Below are 13,463 nucleotides of genomic sequence, written 5' to 3'. Positions count from 1 at the left end.
GAACTTTCGGAAGATGAAGGTCTTGCGCCTGATGTGCCTGCCTTTACTGGATTATTCAGGCCTTCTTTGTTTAAATCCCTTCTCCATAAGGCTCGGCAGACCACCAACATGACTGAATCGCCTTCTTCTTCCTCTGACGCTACCGCCCCTCACGAGGCTCTGTTCTCCTCTTCTAAGCAGGGCAAGGATTTCATTCCCTGCCCCCAACTCTTTTCAGATGTCCTGCAGTCTCCCTGGTCTCAACCGGGTTCGTTAATGGGGCCCAATGCCCTAGACAAGAAACTTTATTGCACTGCACCAGAATTAGACGCCTTACTGTCCTTACCGGTGGTGGACCCTCCGATTGCTAATCTGTCTTCGTCCTCCCTAGTCTCCACTGACTCCTTGGATGTTCTTAAATCGGAGGACAGAAAGTCGGAGCTCTCTTTTCGCAAGGAGCATCAAGCTCTGGCCTGGGCGATTAAGACCGCTACCGCCACTTCCTTTTTCAATCGAGCGACGCTACTTTGGCTAAGGCAACTCCAGGACAAATTACCACCGGAGGATACGTGCCTCCATCAAGATTTGAACAAAATTGTTGCTGCCACCGAGTATTCGGCGGATGCATCTTTGAATTCGGTTAAATTCACTTCGAGAGCTTTGGCCTCCTCTATAACATCAAGGCACCTGTTTTGGCTTAGGAACTGGAGAGCTGACTCCAAAGCCAAATGGAAACTGGCAGCGGCTCCATATAAGGCTCCGTCTCTCTTTGGTGCCGCCGTCGATCCCGTCCTGGTCGAAGATAAGGACAAACGTAAAGTTATGCCTACTTCGTCTTATCGCCGCCCTGAGCACCGCTATACACCTTATTATCAGCAGCAGTCCTTTCGAGCTTCGTCGGGCTCAGGAGCTCCCTACTCTCAACGTTCCTACATTCAAGGTCCTGACCGTTCGTCCGACCGCCAGCGCTTTCGAGATAGGTCCCGCAACACCACCACAGCCAAGCGTCCCTTCCGTGGTTCCGGCTTCCGTCAATTCCGCAGAGGGAAGTGACTACACCCTGTTGGATCCCATTGGTGGCCGACTCCATCTTTTTCGTCATCAATGGGAACAGTCAACCACGGATGCGTGGATTCTTCGTACGGTGTCCGAAGGTCTGGCCATAGAGTTCCTGGGCCGCCCTCCATCTCGCCACATCTGCTGCCCTCCTCTCCAGATGGAGTTGGACTGCCAACTACGGAAGGAAGTTTGCCACCTGTTACATATCAAGGCAATAGAGCCAGTTCCCCCAGAGCAACGGGGCGAGGGCTTCTATTCAACCCTCTTTCTGGTTCCAAAGCATTCCGGGGGTTGGAGGGCCATCCTCAACCTAAAACAATTGAATCTATCAGTATCTTACCGCAGATTCAAAATGCACTCTCTGAGGTCCATCCTTGGAGGAATTCGTCGAGGGGATTTCCTCCAGTCAGTCGACCTCAGGGAGGCATATCTGCATGTTCCGGTCCGTCCGGCACACCGAAGGTTTCTGCGTTTCCAGATTGGGGAGGACCACTATCAGTACTGCGCCATGCCCTTTGGCTTATCATCAGCCCCAAGAACCTTTACAAAGTTGGTGGCGGTAGTGGCGGCCTCCCTCAGGAAGATTCCTGTCAGGGTCTTATGTTATCTCGACGACATCCTGGTCCTGTCATCGTCCAGAAGTCAAGCGTCTCGAGATCTTCGCAATGTCGTCGAGGCCTTTCAGATCCACGGCTTTTCAATAAACTTCCCGAAAAGCCACCTTCACCCTTCCATCACTCTGCTGCACCTCGGTGCGATTATAGACACTGTACAGGGGCAAGTTTTTCTTTCCCCGGACAGAATTCAAAGCATCTGCGATTTAATTCATCTAGTCCTATCACAACAGTCCATTCCTCTCCTTCATCTCTCTCAGTTGCTGGGGAAAATGGTCTCGAGCTTCTCAATTGTACCATGGGCCCGTCGTCACACGAGGCCGTTACAATGGTTTCTCCTCCCTTACCAACGATCAGGCCAAAGCGATTCTCTCCGCAAGGTGCCCCTTCCACCTCAACTTCGTCTCTCCCTTCGTTGGTGGTTAGGACCGGGACTTCGCAAGGGCTCGCACTTCCTGGTTCAGGACCGCCTGACCTTGACCTCGGATGTCAGCCTCCAGGGCTGGGGGGCTCATCTTCACGACCAGATTGTACAGGGCCGCTGGTCCGTGGCAGAGAGACGACTCAACATCAATCTTTTGGAATTAAGGGCCATTCGTCTAGCTCTGTGTCATTTTCAACCTCACTTGTCGGGCCATCACGTCCTTGTCCTAACGGACAATATCGCAGCGAAGGCCCATATAAACAAAGAAGGGGGCACTCGGTCAAGACCCCTGATGTTGGAGTCCGAACGCCTTCTGCGTTGGGCGGAGACGCATGTCCTATCGTTGAGGGCCGATCACATTTCCGGTGTGGAGAACACCAGGGCCGACTGGCTCAGCAGACGGACCATAGACCAATTCGAATGGCAACTTCACCTCAGGCTTTTTCGCACGGCTTGTTTCATCTTCGGCGTACCCGAGGTGGACCTTTTTGCCAGCCCGTCAAATGCTCAACTTCCACGGTTTGTGACTCGCTACCCGTGTCAGGTGGCGGAGGATCACAATGCACTCAGATGCCACTGGCCACAGGGTCTATTATACGCCTTTCCTCCAATTCCCCTGATTCCTCAGGTAATACACAAGCTGCTAGAGGAACAAGCGGAACTCCTCTTGGTGGCCCCAGATTGGCCACGCCGCTCGTGGTATGCGGATCTGGTAGCATTGTCGCTCCACCCACCGTGGGTGATTCCGCAAGAACGTCTGTCGCTTTGTCAAGGGGCGATCGCTCATCCAGACCCAGGATGGCTCAAATTAGCCGTCTGGCGTTTGAGCGGGTCATTCTACAAAAAGACTGTATTCCGGACTCTGTCATAGATACGATCCAGGCCTCTCGAAGACCTTCGACTTCTCGGATATATGAGTCTTCCTGGAAATCCTTCTGTTCTTGGTGCGCTGTCAAATTAATTGACCCTACCTCGGCTCAAATTGTGGATGTTTTGTGCTTCCTACAAGCAGGTCTCGACAAGGGTTTGTCACCGTCTACCCTCCGGCATCAAACTGCTGCCTTATCCACGGTCATCAGATGTCCTCCTTACTCTTCTCTGTCTCTGCACCCGTCGATTAAAGGTTTTCTCCACGGGGCTGTTAATCTCCGTCCACCGCCTGTCCATCGTTACCCGTCCTGGGATCTCCCACTTGTTCTTCAGGCCCTTATGTCTCCTCCCTTTGAACCCTTGGGTTCTGTTCCTCTCAAGTATTTATCCTACAAGGTGGCCTTCCTTTTGGCGATCACCTCTGCAAGACGGGTTTCCGAACTTAAAGCGTTGTCAATTAGAAAAGATCTCTGCATCTTTCAACCCAATACCGTGATCTTGCGCCTGGATCCTACGTTCTTGCCTAAAATAAACTCCTATTTCCATCGTGCCCAGGAGCTCGTGCTTCCGGATTTCTGTCCCTCGCCCAAGCACCTACGAGAGAAGGACTGGCATACCCTCGACGTCCGTAGAGCTTTACGTCGATACTTTCGTAGAACTGAATCGTTCCGGAAGTCTGAGGCACTTTTGGTTTCTTTTCATCCTTCATCATTAGGTCAAAAGATATCTCCGTGTACTGTAGGCAGATGGATTAAAAAGTGCATCGCCATGGCTTACGAACAACGAGGCTGTCCTGTCCCTCCTCGTGTTTTGCCTCACTCTACGCGTAGCGCTGCAACATCGGCCGCTTGGGCTACGCAGGCGTCGGTCTCAGATATCTGCCGAGCTGCCACGTGGTCCTCTGCTACGCCGTTTGTTAGACACTATAAGATCGATGTTTACGCCTCAGCCGAGGCTTCATTTGGACGGCGTGTTCTACAGAGTGTTCTCGCAGGCCAGGTCGCTGGGAGCGATTCGTCTCCCACCCTTGGGATCTGAACTTTGGTATATCCCATATGTGGATTGCATGAGCAGTGAGCTGGAAAAAGAACGTTGTCTTACCTGAACGTTCATTTTCAGCTTCACTGCGAATGCAATCAACCCCCACCCTATTGTTGCATTGGTTTCTTTATCCTTCTACTGGTTCCAGTTTTCTTGTGGTTCCATTGTATTTACTTACCTGACTCTGATCCTCACCTAGGTGGTCGCGCCTTCGTTCAAAGACTGATGCATCATGGGACAGCAGGGCGTGGCCACAGCACGGAGGGAGATATTCAAGAAAAATTACCCAGTCAGAGATAAGCGATGGGGAATACAACCCATATGTGGATTGCATTCGCAGTGAAGCTGAAAATGAACGTTCAGGTAAGACAACGTTCTTTCCCTCATCTAAGTCATTTATGAAGATATTGAAGAGTACTGGGCCTAAGGCGGAACTTTGTGGTACCGCACTCCTTAGGGGCTTCAATCAGAGAATACAGAATCTGGGCTGTCTCACTGTCTCAAGCATCTCACTGTCTCAAACACAACTGCAGAATCAAATTTCATGGACTTAATATTCCCAGCTAGAGAAGACATCCTAAGAAATGTCTCTATAAGCAATCTTCCTAATTTTTACCATTTGGGCCACCATGGATTTTGAGGCACTGTATATATGAAACAAACGGACTTCAAGGCATCATCCACTGGAGGTGATTATCTGGATGTTGGCGATGATACCGACGGATTAACCGGTCGGCATGGACATCTGGGGCTGCCACCCAAGACGCTTGTGCTAATGGATAACCTTTCCAACGTACTAAGTACTGCAGCCTGCCCCTGCGTTGTTGGGAATCTAACACTTTATCTATCTCATACTGGTCGGTATGGTTCGGTCCTGGTGGGTCAGGCTGAGTCGTAGCTCTATCTCCACTGACGGGCTTTAGGAGGCTGCTATGAAAAACAGGGTGTACTTTTCCTAACAGTGAAGGTAATTTGAGCACTACAGTGACGGGGTTGATCACGCATGTTATAGGGAAAGGACCTATATATTTGGGCCCTAATTTCTTACTAGGCAACCATAGTTTTAAATATTTGGTTGATAAATAAACTTGATCCCCCACTGAAAACGGTTTTGGATCTGCTCTTTTTTTATCGATATACAGTTTGTATTCACTTGCTGCTTTTTGTAGAGCAGCCTTAACCTCTGGCCACGTTTGTCGGATTTTGTCTGCCCAGCTGGAAGGCGTAGCTACATCTGTAGCTGGAGGTTCTACTTCAGGTATGGCAGGGAATTCTTTCCCGTAGATGATTTGGAAAGGAGAAAAGCCTGTACTACGATGGCTGATGTTATTGTATGCGACTTCAGCGAATGGGATCAAAGCAGACCAGTCAGTTTGTTGGTAAGAAACATAACAACGGAGATAACGTTCCACTGTGGCATTAGCCCGTTCTGCAGCCCCGTTAGTACTGGGATGGAAGGCTGAACTTAACCCCTGGGTAGATCCTATCCGGTGGATGAAAGATCTCCAGAATCGAGCGGTGAACTGGACACCCCGATCTGATATAATTTGCTTCAGGACTCCATGAAGACGGTAAATATGTTGGATGAACATGTCTGTCAACTGTCGAGCAGACGGTAAACCTCGACAGGGTATGAAGTGCGCTTGCTTCGAAAATAGGTCCACTACCATCCAGATGACGGTATATCCATTGCTAGAAGGGAGGTCCACTATAAAGTCCATCGCTACCTCCTCCCACGGACAACTAGGATCAGCCACTGGCTGCAAACGCCCAATCGGCTTCCCTGACCATGGTTTAGAGTGGGGCACTCTTTCACGTATCGTTCAATTTCACCATGCATCCATGGCCACCAAAACTGATCAAGTGAAGAGTTTTAAGGAAACCATAGTGACCTGCTGGTTTGGCATCATGACACCGTCGTAGGACTGTCGCTTGGAGTGGTTCTGGAATGTACAGCCGATCCCCACTCCACCCCAATCCATCTCGTAGGACTACCGATGTCTGGTTTTGGGTTAACCATGTGTCCTGTTGGATAGCCGTTCGTAGGTCCGTTAAGAAAGACAATTCTTTTTGTAGCGCTGCTGCAACAGGTTGTCCAGTCCCAATGGGTGGTATAAGGGATTCCATTACTTCTTCGCGCTTGCTATTGTATTGCGGCATACGTGATAGCGCGTCAGCAAGGAAATTCTTCCCTGCTGGTACATATTTGAGTTTAAAGGAAAACCTTCGAAAATATTGTGCCCAGCGTAGCTGTTTTGGAGATAGACGCCTAGGCGTTTGCAACGCTTCTAGATTTTTATGGTCTGTCCACACTTCAAATGGGAGGGTTGCCCCTTCCAGAATGTGACACCAAGTTATCAACGCCCATCGGACAGCGAAAGCTTCTTTTTCCCAAATCGCCCACCCCATCTCCGTGGTGTTCAGTTTATGTGATGTATAAGCACAAGGACATCTTTGATTCTGCTCATCCTTTTGCAACAACACTGCTCCCATAGCAACGTCGCTGGCGTCAGCCTGAACAATGAACTCACGTGACAGATCAGGATGCTTGAGTACTGGTTCTCTGGTGAAGAGATATTTCAATTGCTCGAACGCACTTTGGCATTGGGCTGACCATTGCAACATCTGCCTTGGTCTTAGGTTTACAATAGCTGGTTTAGTGCATAACAGGTCTGTTAATGGTAGAGCTATAGTGGCAAAGGCGGGGACAAACTGGCGATAGAAATTAGCAAAACCAAGGAAACTTTGGAGTTGCTTCCTTTTTTTAGGAGCTTGCCACTCCACAATAGCCTGGACCTTACGTGGATCCATTTCTTTATCGTTGCTCGATATTCGATAACCGAGATAATCTATTTTCGACTTATGGAATTCGCATTTGAGAGTTTTATAAACAGTTTAGCAGCCAACAGTTTCTCCAAAACCTGACGTACCAATTTCATGTGTCCTTCCAAGTTGTGGGTGTAGATCAGGATGTCGTCTAAATAAACAAGAACTCCTCTGTAAAGATGCTCATGCAGCACTTCATTAATAACACAGCTGGAGTGCCTTGGAGTCCAAATGGCATAACCTGATACTGGTAACTATCGAGGGGACAATTGAAGGTGGTCTTCCATTCATCACCCTGCTTGATCCGAACCCGGTAGTACGCTTCCTGCAAATCGAGCTTTGTGAAAATATGGTCAGTTGATAATGCGGCTAAAAGATCCTTCATAAGCGGAAGAGGATACAAATGTTCTACACACACTCCGTTCAAACCTCGGAAGTCAACGCACAAACGTACCCCGCCATCCTTCTTCCTGAAGAAAACTGGGGCGGCCATCCTGGATCTAGATGACTGATCACCTGGCTTAGGAACAACGCCACATGGTCTGGGCTCCTGTCGAATGTAGTTTGCAGTGCTGGGGGGGGGCCCAAATGGGTTGAGGTGCCCACATCCCAGGAACTGGAGGCCACGCTGGAGGCGGGACAGGTGGCCTGTTCTCCCCATCACTCCTTTGGTCTTCAACGGTCCTCCCGTCCATGGAACCAAACTGGTCTCCCACAAGATGTTGTGCCCTTTTTCCAGCCCCTACCTCTCTTCTATGCGGTGGTTGCTTGGGACCCCTGTTGCTGGACTCCCCCTTGGGCATCCGATGTTCCCAGGCCCCGGTCTGGCCCTCCGCTCGACCTGGTTCTTGTTCCCTTCGAAATTTAAGGCTGGCTATGCGGAACCGGACCTCTGACCTGGAAAGTCCATTGTCCTGCCAAGACATGCCCGGTAACGGCTCCAATCCGGTGGCCCAGGGCTGCCAAGAGGGGGCATCCCAAAAACTCCCCTCCCCAAACCTGTCTCGAAGGGCTTCCATAGCACTGGAGTCAGGACCCGTAGTTGCAAAACCCCAATCCGCTTTCTCGTCATCTGTCCAGCGCCTTTCCCTCCAACCCCTGAAAGACGGACCCAACAGGGGAGGAGTTGGCAGTTTAGAACCAGTGTGGGTGGAACTGGGCCACCAGTCTCTACCAGAAGCCTGTCCAGAATGCTCAAACCCCTGACTCTGCGTACCAGCCAGCCCACAACAATCCTCCTCACGTAGCTGGCGCAGTTTGGGTCTGACCACCGGCTGTTCAGGGGGTGCGGTTTGCAGCCCCTCCGCTTCCACGAGTACCTCCTCCACGCCTGCCTCTAGAGGTACCTCCAACTCCGAGACTCCTGGCGCCGTCCCTTCTGCTATAACGAAATGCCTCCAACACACAATATGCTACTAGAAAAGGTGGTTGGGATGGTGATTGAGGGGAGCACTAACTTTCTCTCGACTTGTCCACCCAAACGCTCTGGAAGCAAACAACAACCAGAAGGAAACGAAGCGGTTTGCAGCATCTTTAATCAGGTTAAGCACAGCAACACAGGCAGGAGTAAGGCACAAGCCGGCATCGACGTTTAAAGTTAGTGCTACATGCAGCCACTGTGTAGCACTCTTTATACACTTAGTAACAAGCAATTTACCATTTGGCAATCAAACAGTCAACACCACACACCCCTTCCCACTAGCTTGCTCGACGATAGGGCACGCTTCTGTTACATCACAAGGAGGCGCCATTTGCAAGCTTTATGCTCCACCGAGCTCCGATGAAAGCGTTCGTTTCTTTTGTGCTTGAGTGGCAAGGTCCTTCCAAACAGCTGGGAGCACGTCACCGGAGTTTACAGCCACTCGGCCCCTTCTCATCTTCCTCCCTAACAATGGCAAGACCCATTCGGGGCTCGACACGTAGTCTTATGATTTTGGCTTCTAGTAATGCTTTATAGGATTTGGCACCTCTCTATTAGTTCTGGTTGTCCATGGTATACACAATAATTTACACCCGCACCACAGTTCAAAGGCCTAAATTCTTCTTTGCTCAGCTGTTCTTAGTGTCCAACTCTCACACCACACATCATTATAGGGAAGATTACTGTTCTACTGCTTTTTGTATCTCTATCAATATCTCTGCTTTTCCAGATCTTATTCATGTTAACTATTGCAGTGCAGCCTGAGGTTATCCTGCATTTCCTTTCAGATGTAGAACTGCCATCGTGAACAATTCTTGATCCAAGGAAGATAAATTCTCGAATTAATTCCATTTCCTCCTTATTGATTTTAAACATCTCATGTCTACCTGCAGCTGCTGTCGTTATCTTTGTTTTCCTGAAGTTAAGAATCAGTCCTACTTTTTTACTTTCATCCTTCATTTTCCAGATCATTTTTCCAGGTCTTCCTTATTTTCAGCCAATAGTGTTGTATTATCTGCATACCTCATATTATTTATGGTTCTTCCCCAATCTTCACTCCAACATCAGGCAGTTCCAGATCTAATTTACACATGATCACTTCAGCATACAGATTGAAGAAAAATGGTGATAAAATGCCTGCTTGTCTAACTCCATTTCTCCCACCTGTTTGTTCTCTTTGGTTTCTGGCATGGACATACTTTCCAGCAATTTCCATGATGTTACGTTGGATCTGTTCATTTCTAGTTTCGGTGGTTCTTAACTTCTGTGGCATATATAGGTGAGATGCTGTTCACATTGAAGCTCCTCTTTTACTTGATTAATTGATGACATTTTCATCCTGTACTAATAATCCAGTTCCATGAGGACTTCAAAAACTCCCCCCCCCCATCATCATCGCCCTCAGCCTAGACCAAAGTACAGAACATCCTCTACCTTGATGTCCCTCTACAAGTACATCATGTACACATTAGCTCCATCTTATGCAGGAGAACTGCTGAATGCTTCCAGCTTTCACCCAGCACACACCATCTGTAGCCAAACTCTCCGCTACAAGCACATTTGTTCTGGCCTGCTGGACAGAGATGGAAGCAGGCCTTCAGGAAACTAAATTACCCCTCCAGGGAAATCTATAGACCAGGGGTCAGCAACCTGCGGCTCTGGAGCTGCATGTGGCTTTTTCACCCCTCTGCTGCGGCTCCCTGTCACTCAAAATATATGTCACAATCGCCAATGTGCGACACCCACTGGCACGCGATTTATTGAACTTTTCAACCCCCAGTAGGCCAACCATGGATAAATACAAGAAAAGAAAAGTTTCAGAAGAAAACAGAATGTTTAATTCAACTACATATGCTAGTTTTGTGGCCGCTCAAGAAATAGTCAGGCACGGGAAGGGTTTTGTGGCTCCCAGTCTTTTCTTTTCTGTGGGAAACGGGTCCAAATGGCTCTTTCAATGTTTAAGGTTGCAGACCCCTGCTCTAGACTAATCCATGGAGCCCTCTCAGGGAGCAGAGAACAGAGCAAAAGTATTCAGACAATCTTAAAAGACCTCAACAAACACAAGGTGCTTTTAACACGTTGCAATTTTTAATTGATCAGTTGCTTACAATCAGTCTCACATCTGCTTCTGCATAACCAAGTGATTTTCCCTGTCTTTCCTTCCACTTTCCCCTAATTTAAATCCTACACTAGACTAGTCATTCCATGCATCTGATAACTTAAGTTGCAACTCAAGAAAACTGATGCCTTTTAAATAAAAACTGTTACTCAGAAAAAGGGCTACTGGACTCCTGGTTTTTATTTTTTTGCCATCGTGGACTAACATGGCTCTCCTCCTCCACCATCTCATGAGGAAATGATGGGATATTTGTTAGATTTGTGTCTTAGCTGCTTATGAGAATTTGCCTCCTTGTGCTGGAGCTGGACTGAGAGACAGTGAATGGCTCAGAATCCCCCAGGGAGCTTCATTGTCTTTTGTTGACATTGGCCAATCAGTCAGATTGTGTTTCTCTTCAGCTCAGTCAGTGCATCTCAACTGTGGTCTTCTTGATGCTGAAGCAAATTCACACTCACCTCCAAATTCTGAAATGCTGTTAGCAAGCAGTTCCATAGCAGGAACTGTCCAGCAGGAGGCAGCAGAACCATAGAAGGTTATTCTGAAACCTCAGTGAGGGAGATATCTTCCCTTTGCAAAGAGCAGAAGGTAGATTGGGGCTCTTATGTTAGATATTTGCAGTGAATCTGCACTGGCTGGCAATTTCCATCGTAGCCAAATTGCACAAAAGATTTAAGGGTCTAGGACACCTTAAAGACTAACACATTTATTACAGACCAGGACCAAGGCACTTCACGTAGTACCTGTTTTATACTGGTGAATTGATTTTATGTTCAATCTGCATTCCTTCATTTGTCATTCATTCCTAATAAAGGGGAATGTTTGTAACTCAGGGTTGAAATGAGGGGTCCTTGGTGCTTCCTGAGTTTGTTGGTTACCTAGGTAACTTCATCGTTCGTTACTTTTAAATAAAAAAATCAAAGCACCCAAATTCAATCAGATTTTGGGGTTCCCACCTTAAATCTAGCTAGATCTGGCAACCTCCTGGCATCTGATAAAATTTAAATGTATTTTAATATCCCACACAACATGGACCACCTTCAGTAGACTATCATAGTTCTCAGAAATGAAAAAAGGGTGTTCTACTAAATCTAATTTCATTTGGAAGAAGCAAAGTAGATGCCTTATTATGGTTAACTCTTGTTCAGTGTTCTGGTTTGCCGATAGCTTAGGGTTGTGGTTTTTCTGAAGTGCCTCATGTCTGACAAATTTGAGTTGCAAGCCAATGTAGCTAGTGAGAAGCTACAAACCTGTATGACAGGCAGCAAGCTAGTCTTTTTGTCCTTTTGGATACAAATTTTGCCTTTGTGAAGCCCTGTCATCTTAAGCCTTTGGCTTGAACCACAAGCCAATTCAAAAGCCTTGATGGTGCAGCGGACTAAAGTGCTGTTAAGTAGCACTTAGCTGCCAGCTGCCTGCAATTACTGCGAGTTCAAATCTCACCAGGCTCAAGGTTGACTCAGCCTTCCATCCTTCCGAGGTAGGTAAAATGATGACCCGGATTGTGGGGGCAATAAGCTGACTTTGTATATAAAAGAACACCACTTGGGGGGGCCGAAAGCCCTACTAAGCAGGTATATACAAAAGTATGAAGGCTATTGCTATAATGCATTGTAAACCGCCCTGAGTCTCCGGAGAAGGGCGGCATATAAATCGAACCAATCAATCAATCGATTTCTAAAGAGTGGACCCTTTCATTCCAGGACAGAGACCCTTGCACACCGGACCTCTGAATGTGGTGCTGCGCATCCGTCCACTGCATCTTCTTGTGGCTACAGGCACAGGATATGTGGGATACAAGCAATATGAGAAGCACAAGGACAAGAATCTTGAAAAGTTGGGTGTGGAGGTGGCCCCCAAAATTGCAACTGAATGGGAAGTAAGTGATTAAGCATTCTGTAACTTCTTAAATGCCAAATCAAAAATATATATATTAAGCGTTCTGTAACTTGTTCTAAAATGCCAAATCCTTCCAAGGAAACATGAGAAGAAACAAGTATATTGTAGTGCATTGTTTAAAATGCTGAATTTGGCAAGTGAGAATCTATCTTAGAATTTCTGCTTATCTACTGGTATTTCTTCTGCTCAGCCAATTAAAGCCATGCTTCCACAGCTGATCTGAATCAAAATTGTGGTTTATCCCTGCACTGTAAATTTATAGGGAAGTATTTAAGATTTCCAGATATCAGAATCTTGCTGGTATTAGCAGAGGTGAGGAGAGGCTACAGAATCCTACAATTGTCTTTTGTTATACAAACATTAAAAATACTGAATGAAAAAGACCTTACATTTTTTGGATTTCCCCCCTCCTGATTTTCTGGTAATGTTAGGTAAATGAATGGATTTGTCTATTCCTGGTCTGCATCGGTTCATTTATCTCATTCCTACATTAATCAATAACTGTTTTTGAAAAAAATTCATGAACTATGAGTGTTACTTTAAAACAATTCACTTTGAATCTTTTAAAATCTAAAACATGCAATGAATACATTTTAACATCCAATTGATTTTAATATTTTAATTCAGAGAAATGTGAAATCTAGAGACTAATTGCATTTTGATTCACATGTTAGAATGGGAATCATGTAAGATGGTTAAAAATGTGGATTGAACAAAATTCTTGAGCTTTGCTAAATATAAGAGCCAATGAGCATAATCTGTGGTAGAAGGATTTTTTTTGTTTTGTTTTAAATCACTGCTCCCTTAACAAATCTTGTAGTGGTGAAAGTTAATGCTTACAGGTCTCATCCTGTTGGCAAACAGTCCCAGTGCATTGTTGGCTAAATGCATCAATTCGTTTCTGAAAAGGAAAAGGTTTGTTTTGATTGACATACTTAGTGTGGCGCTATTTCTGTATTTTTTGCTGAAGGTGAATTTCCAGTAACCAGATCTCAAAGTGCTCTGTGGGGAATCCTGTACATTAATTCATTAGAGGTGAGCGAGTGGCTGGATTGCCTTGTTGACCTCTTGGGCAGCCGGCAGGATCTGAGGCATCCCGGAGCACTTCTGCTGCCCCGGCTGAGTCCAAGACTTTAACGTTAGGAGAGGATGTTTTTGATATCAATACTGTGTATATTTTATGGTGGCTAGATGTGTTTCACTCTGTCCTGCGGA

The 13,463-nt window shown here is 46.9% G+C and overlaps 1 protein-coding gene across 1 annotated transcript in view; it reads left to right on the top strand.

Moving 5' to 3' along the window:
• PISD (phosphatidylserine decarboxylase) overlaps positions 1-13,463 on the top strand; it is a 63,762-nt gene that overhangs the window by 11,930 nt on the left and 38,369 nt on the right. The window contains exon 3 of the mRNA XM_034438503.3: positions 12,053-12,228. Coding sequence (XP_034294394.2) covers positions 12,053-12,228 — 176 coding nt within the window. The remainder of the gene's footprint in view (positions 1-12,052; positions 12,229-13,463) is intronic.

The sequence above is a fragment of the Pantherophis guttatus genome, chromosome 17 (assembly GCF_059756535.1).
Source record: "Pantherophis guttatus breed Tessera chromosome 17, ASM5975653v1, whole genome shotgun sequence".
Lineage (NCBI taxonomy): Eukaryota > Metazoa > Chordata > Lepidosauria > Squamata > Colubridae > Pantherophis > Pantherophis guttatus.
This window is presented reverse-complemented; position numbering and strand designations above follow the sequence as displayed.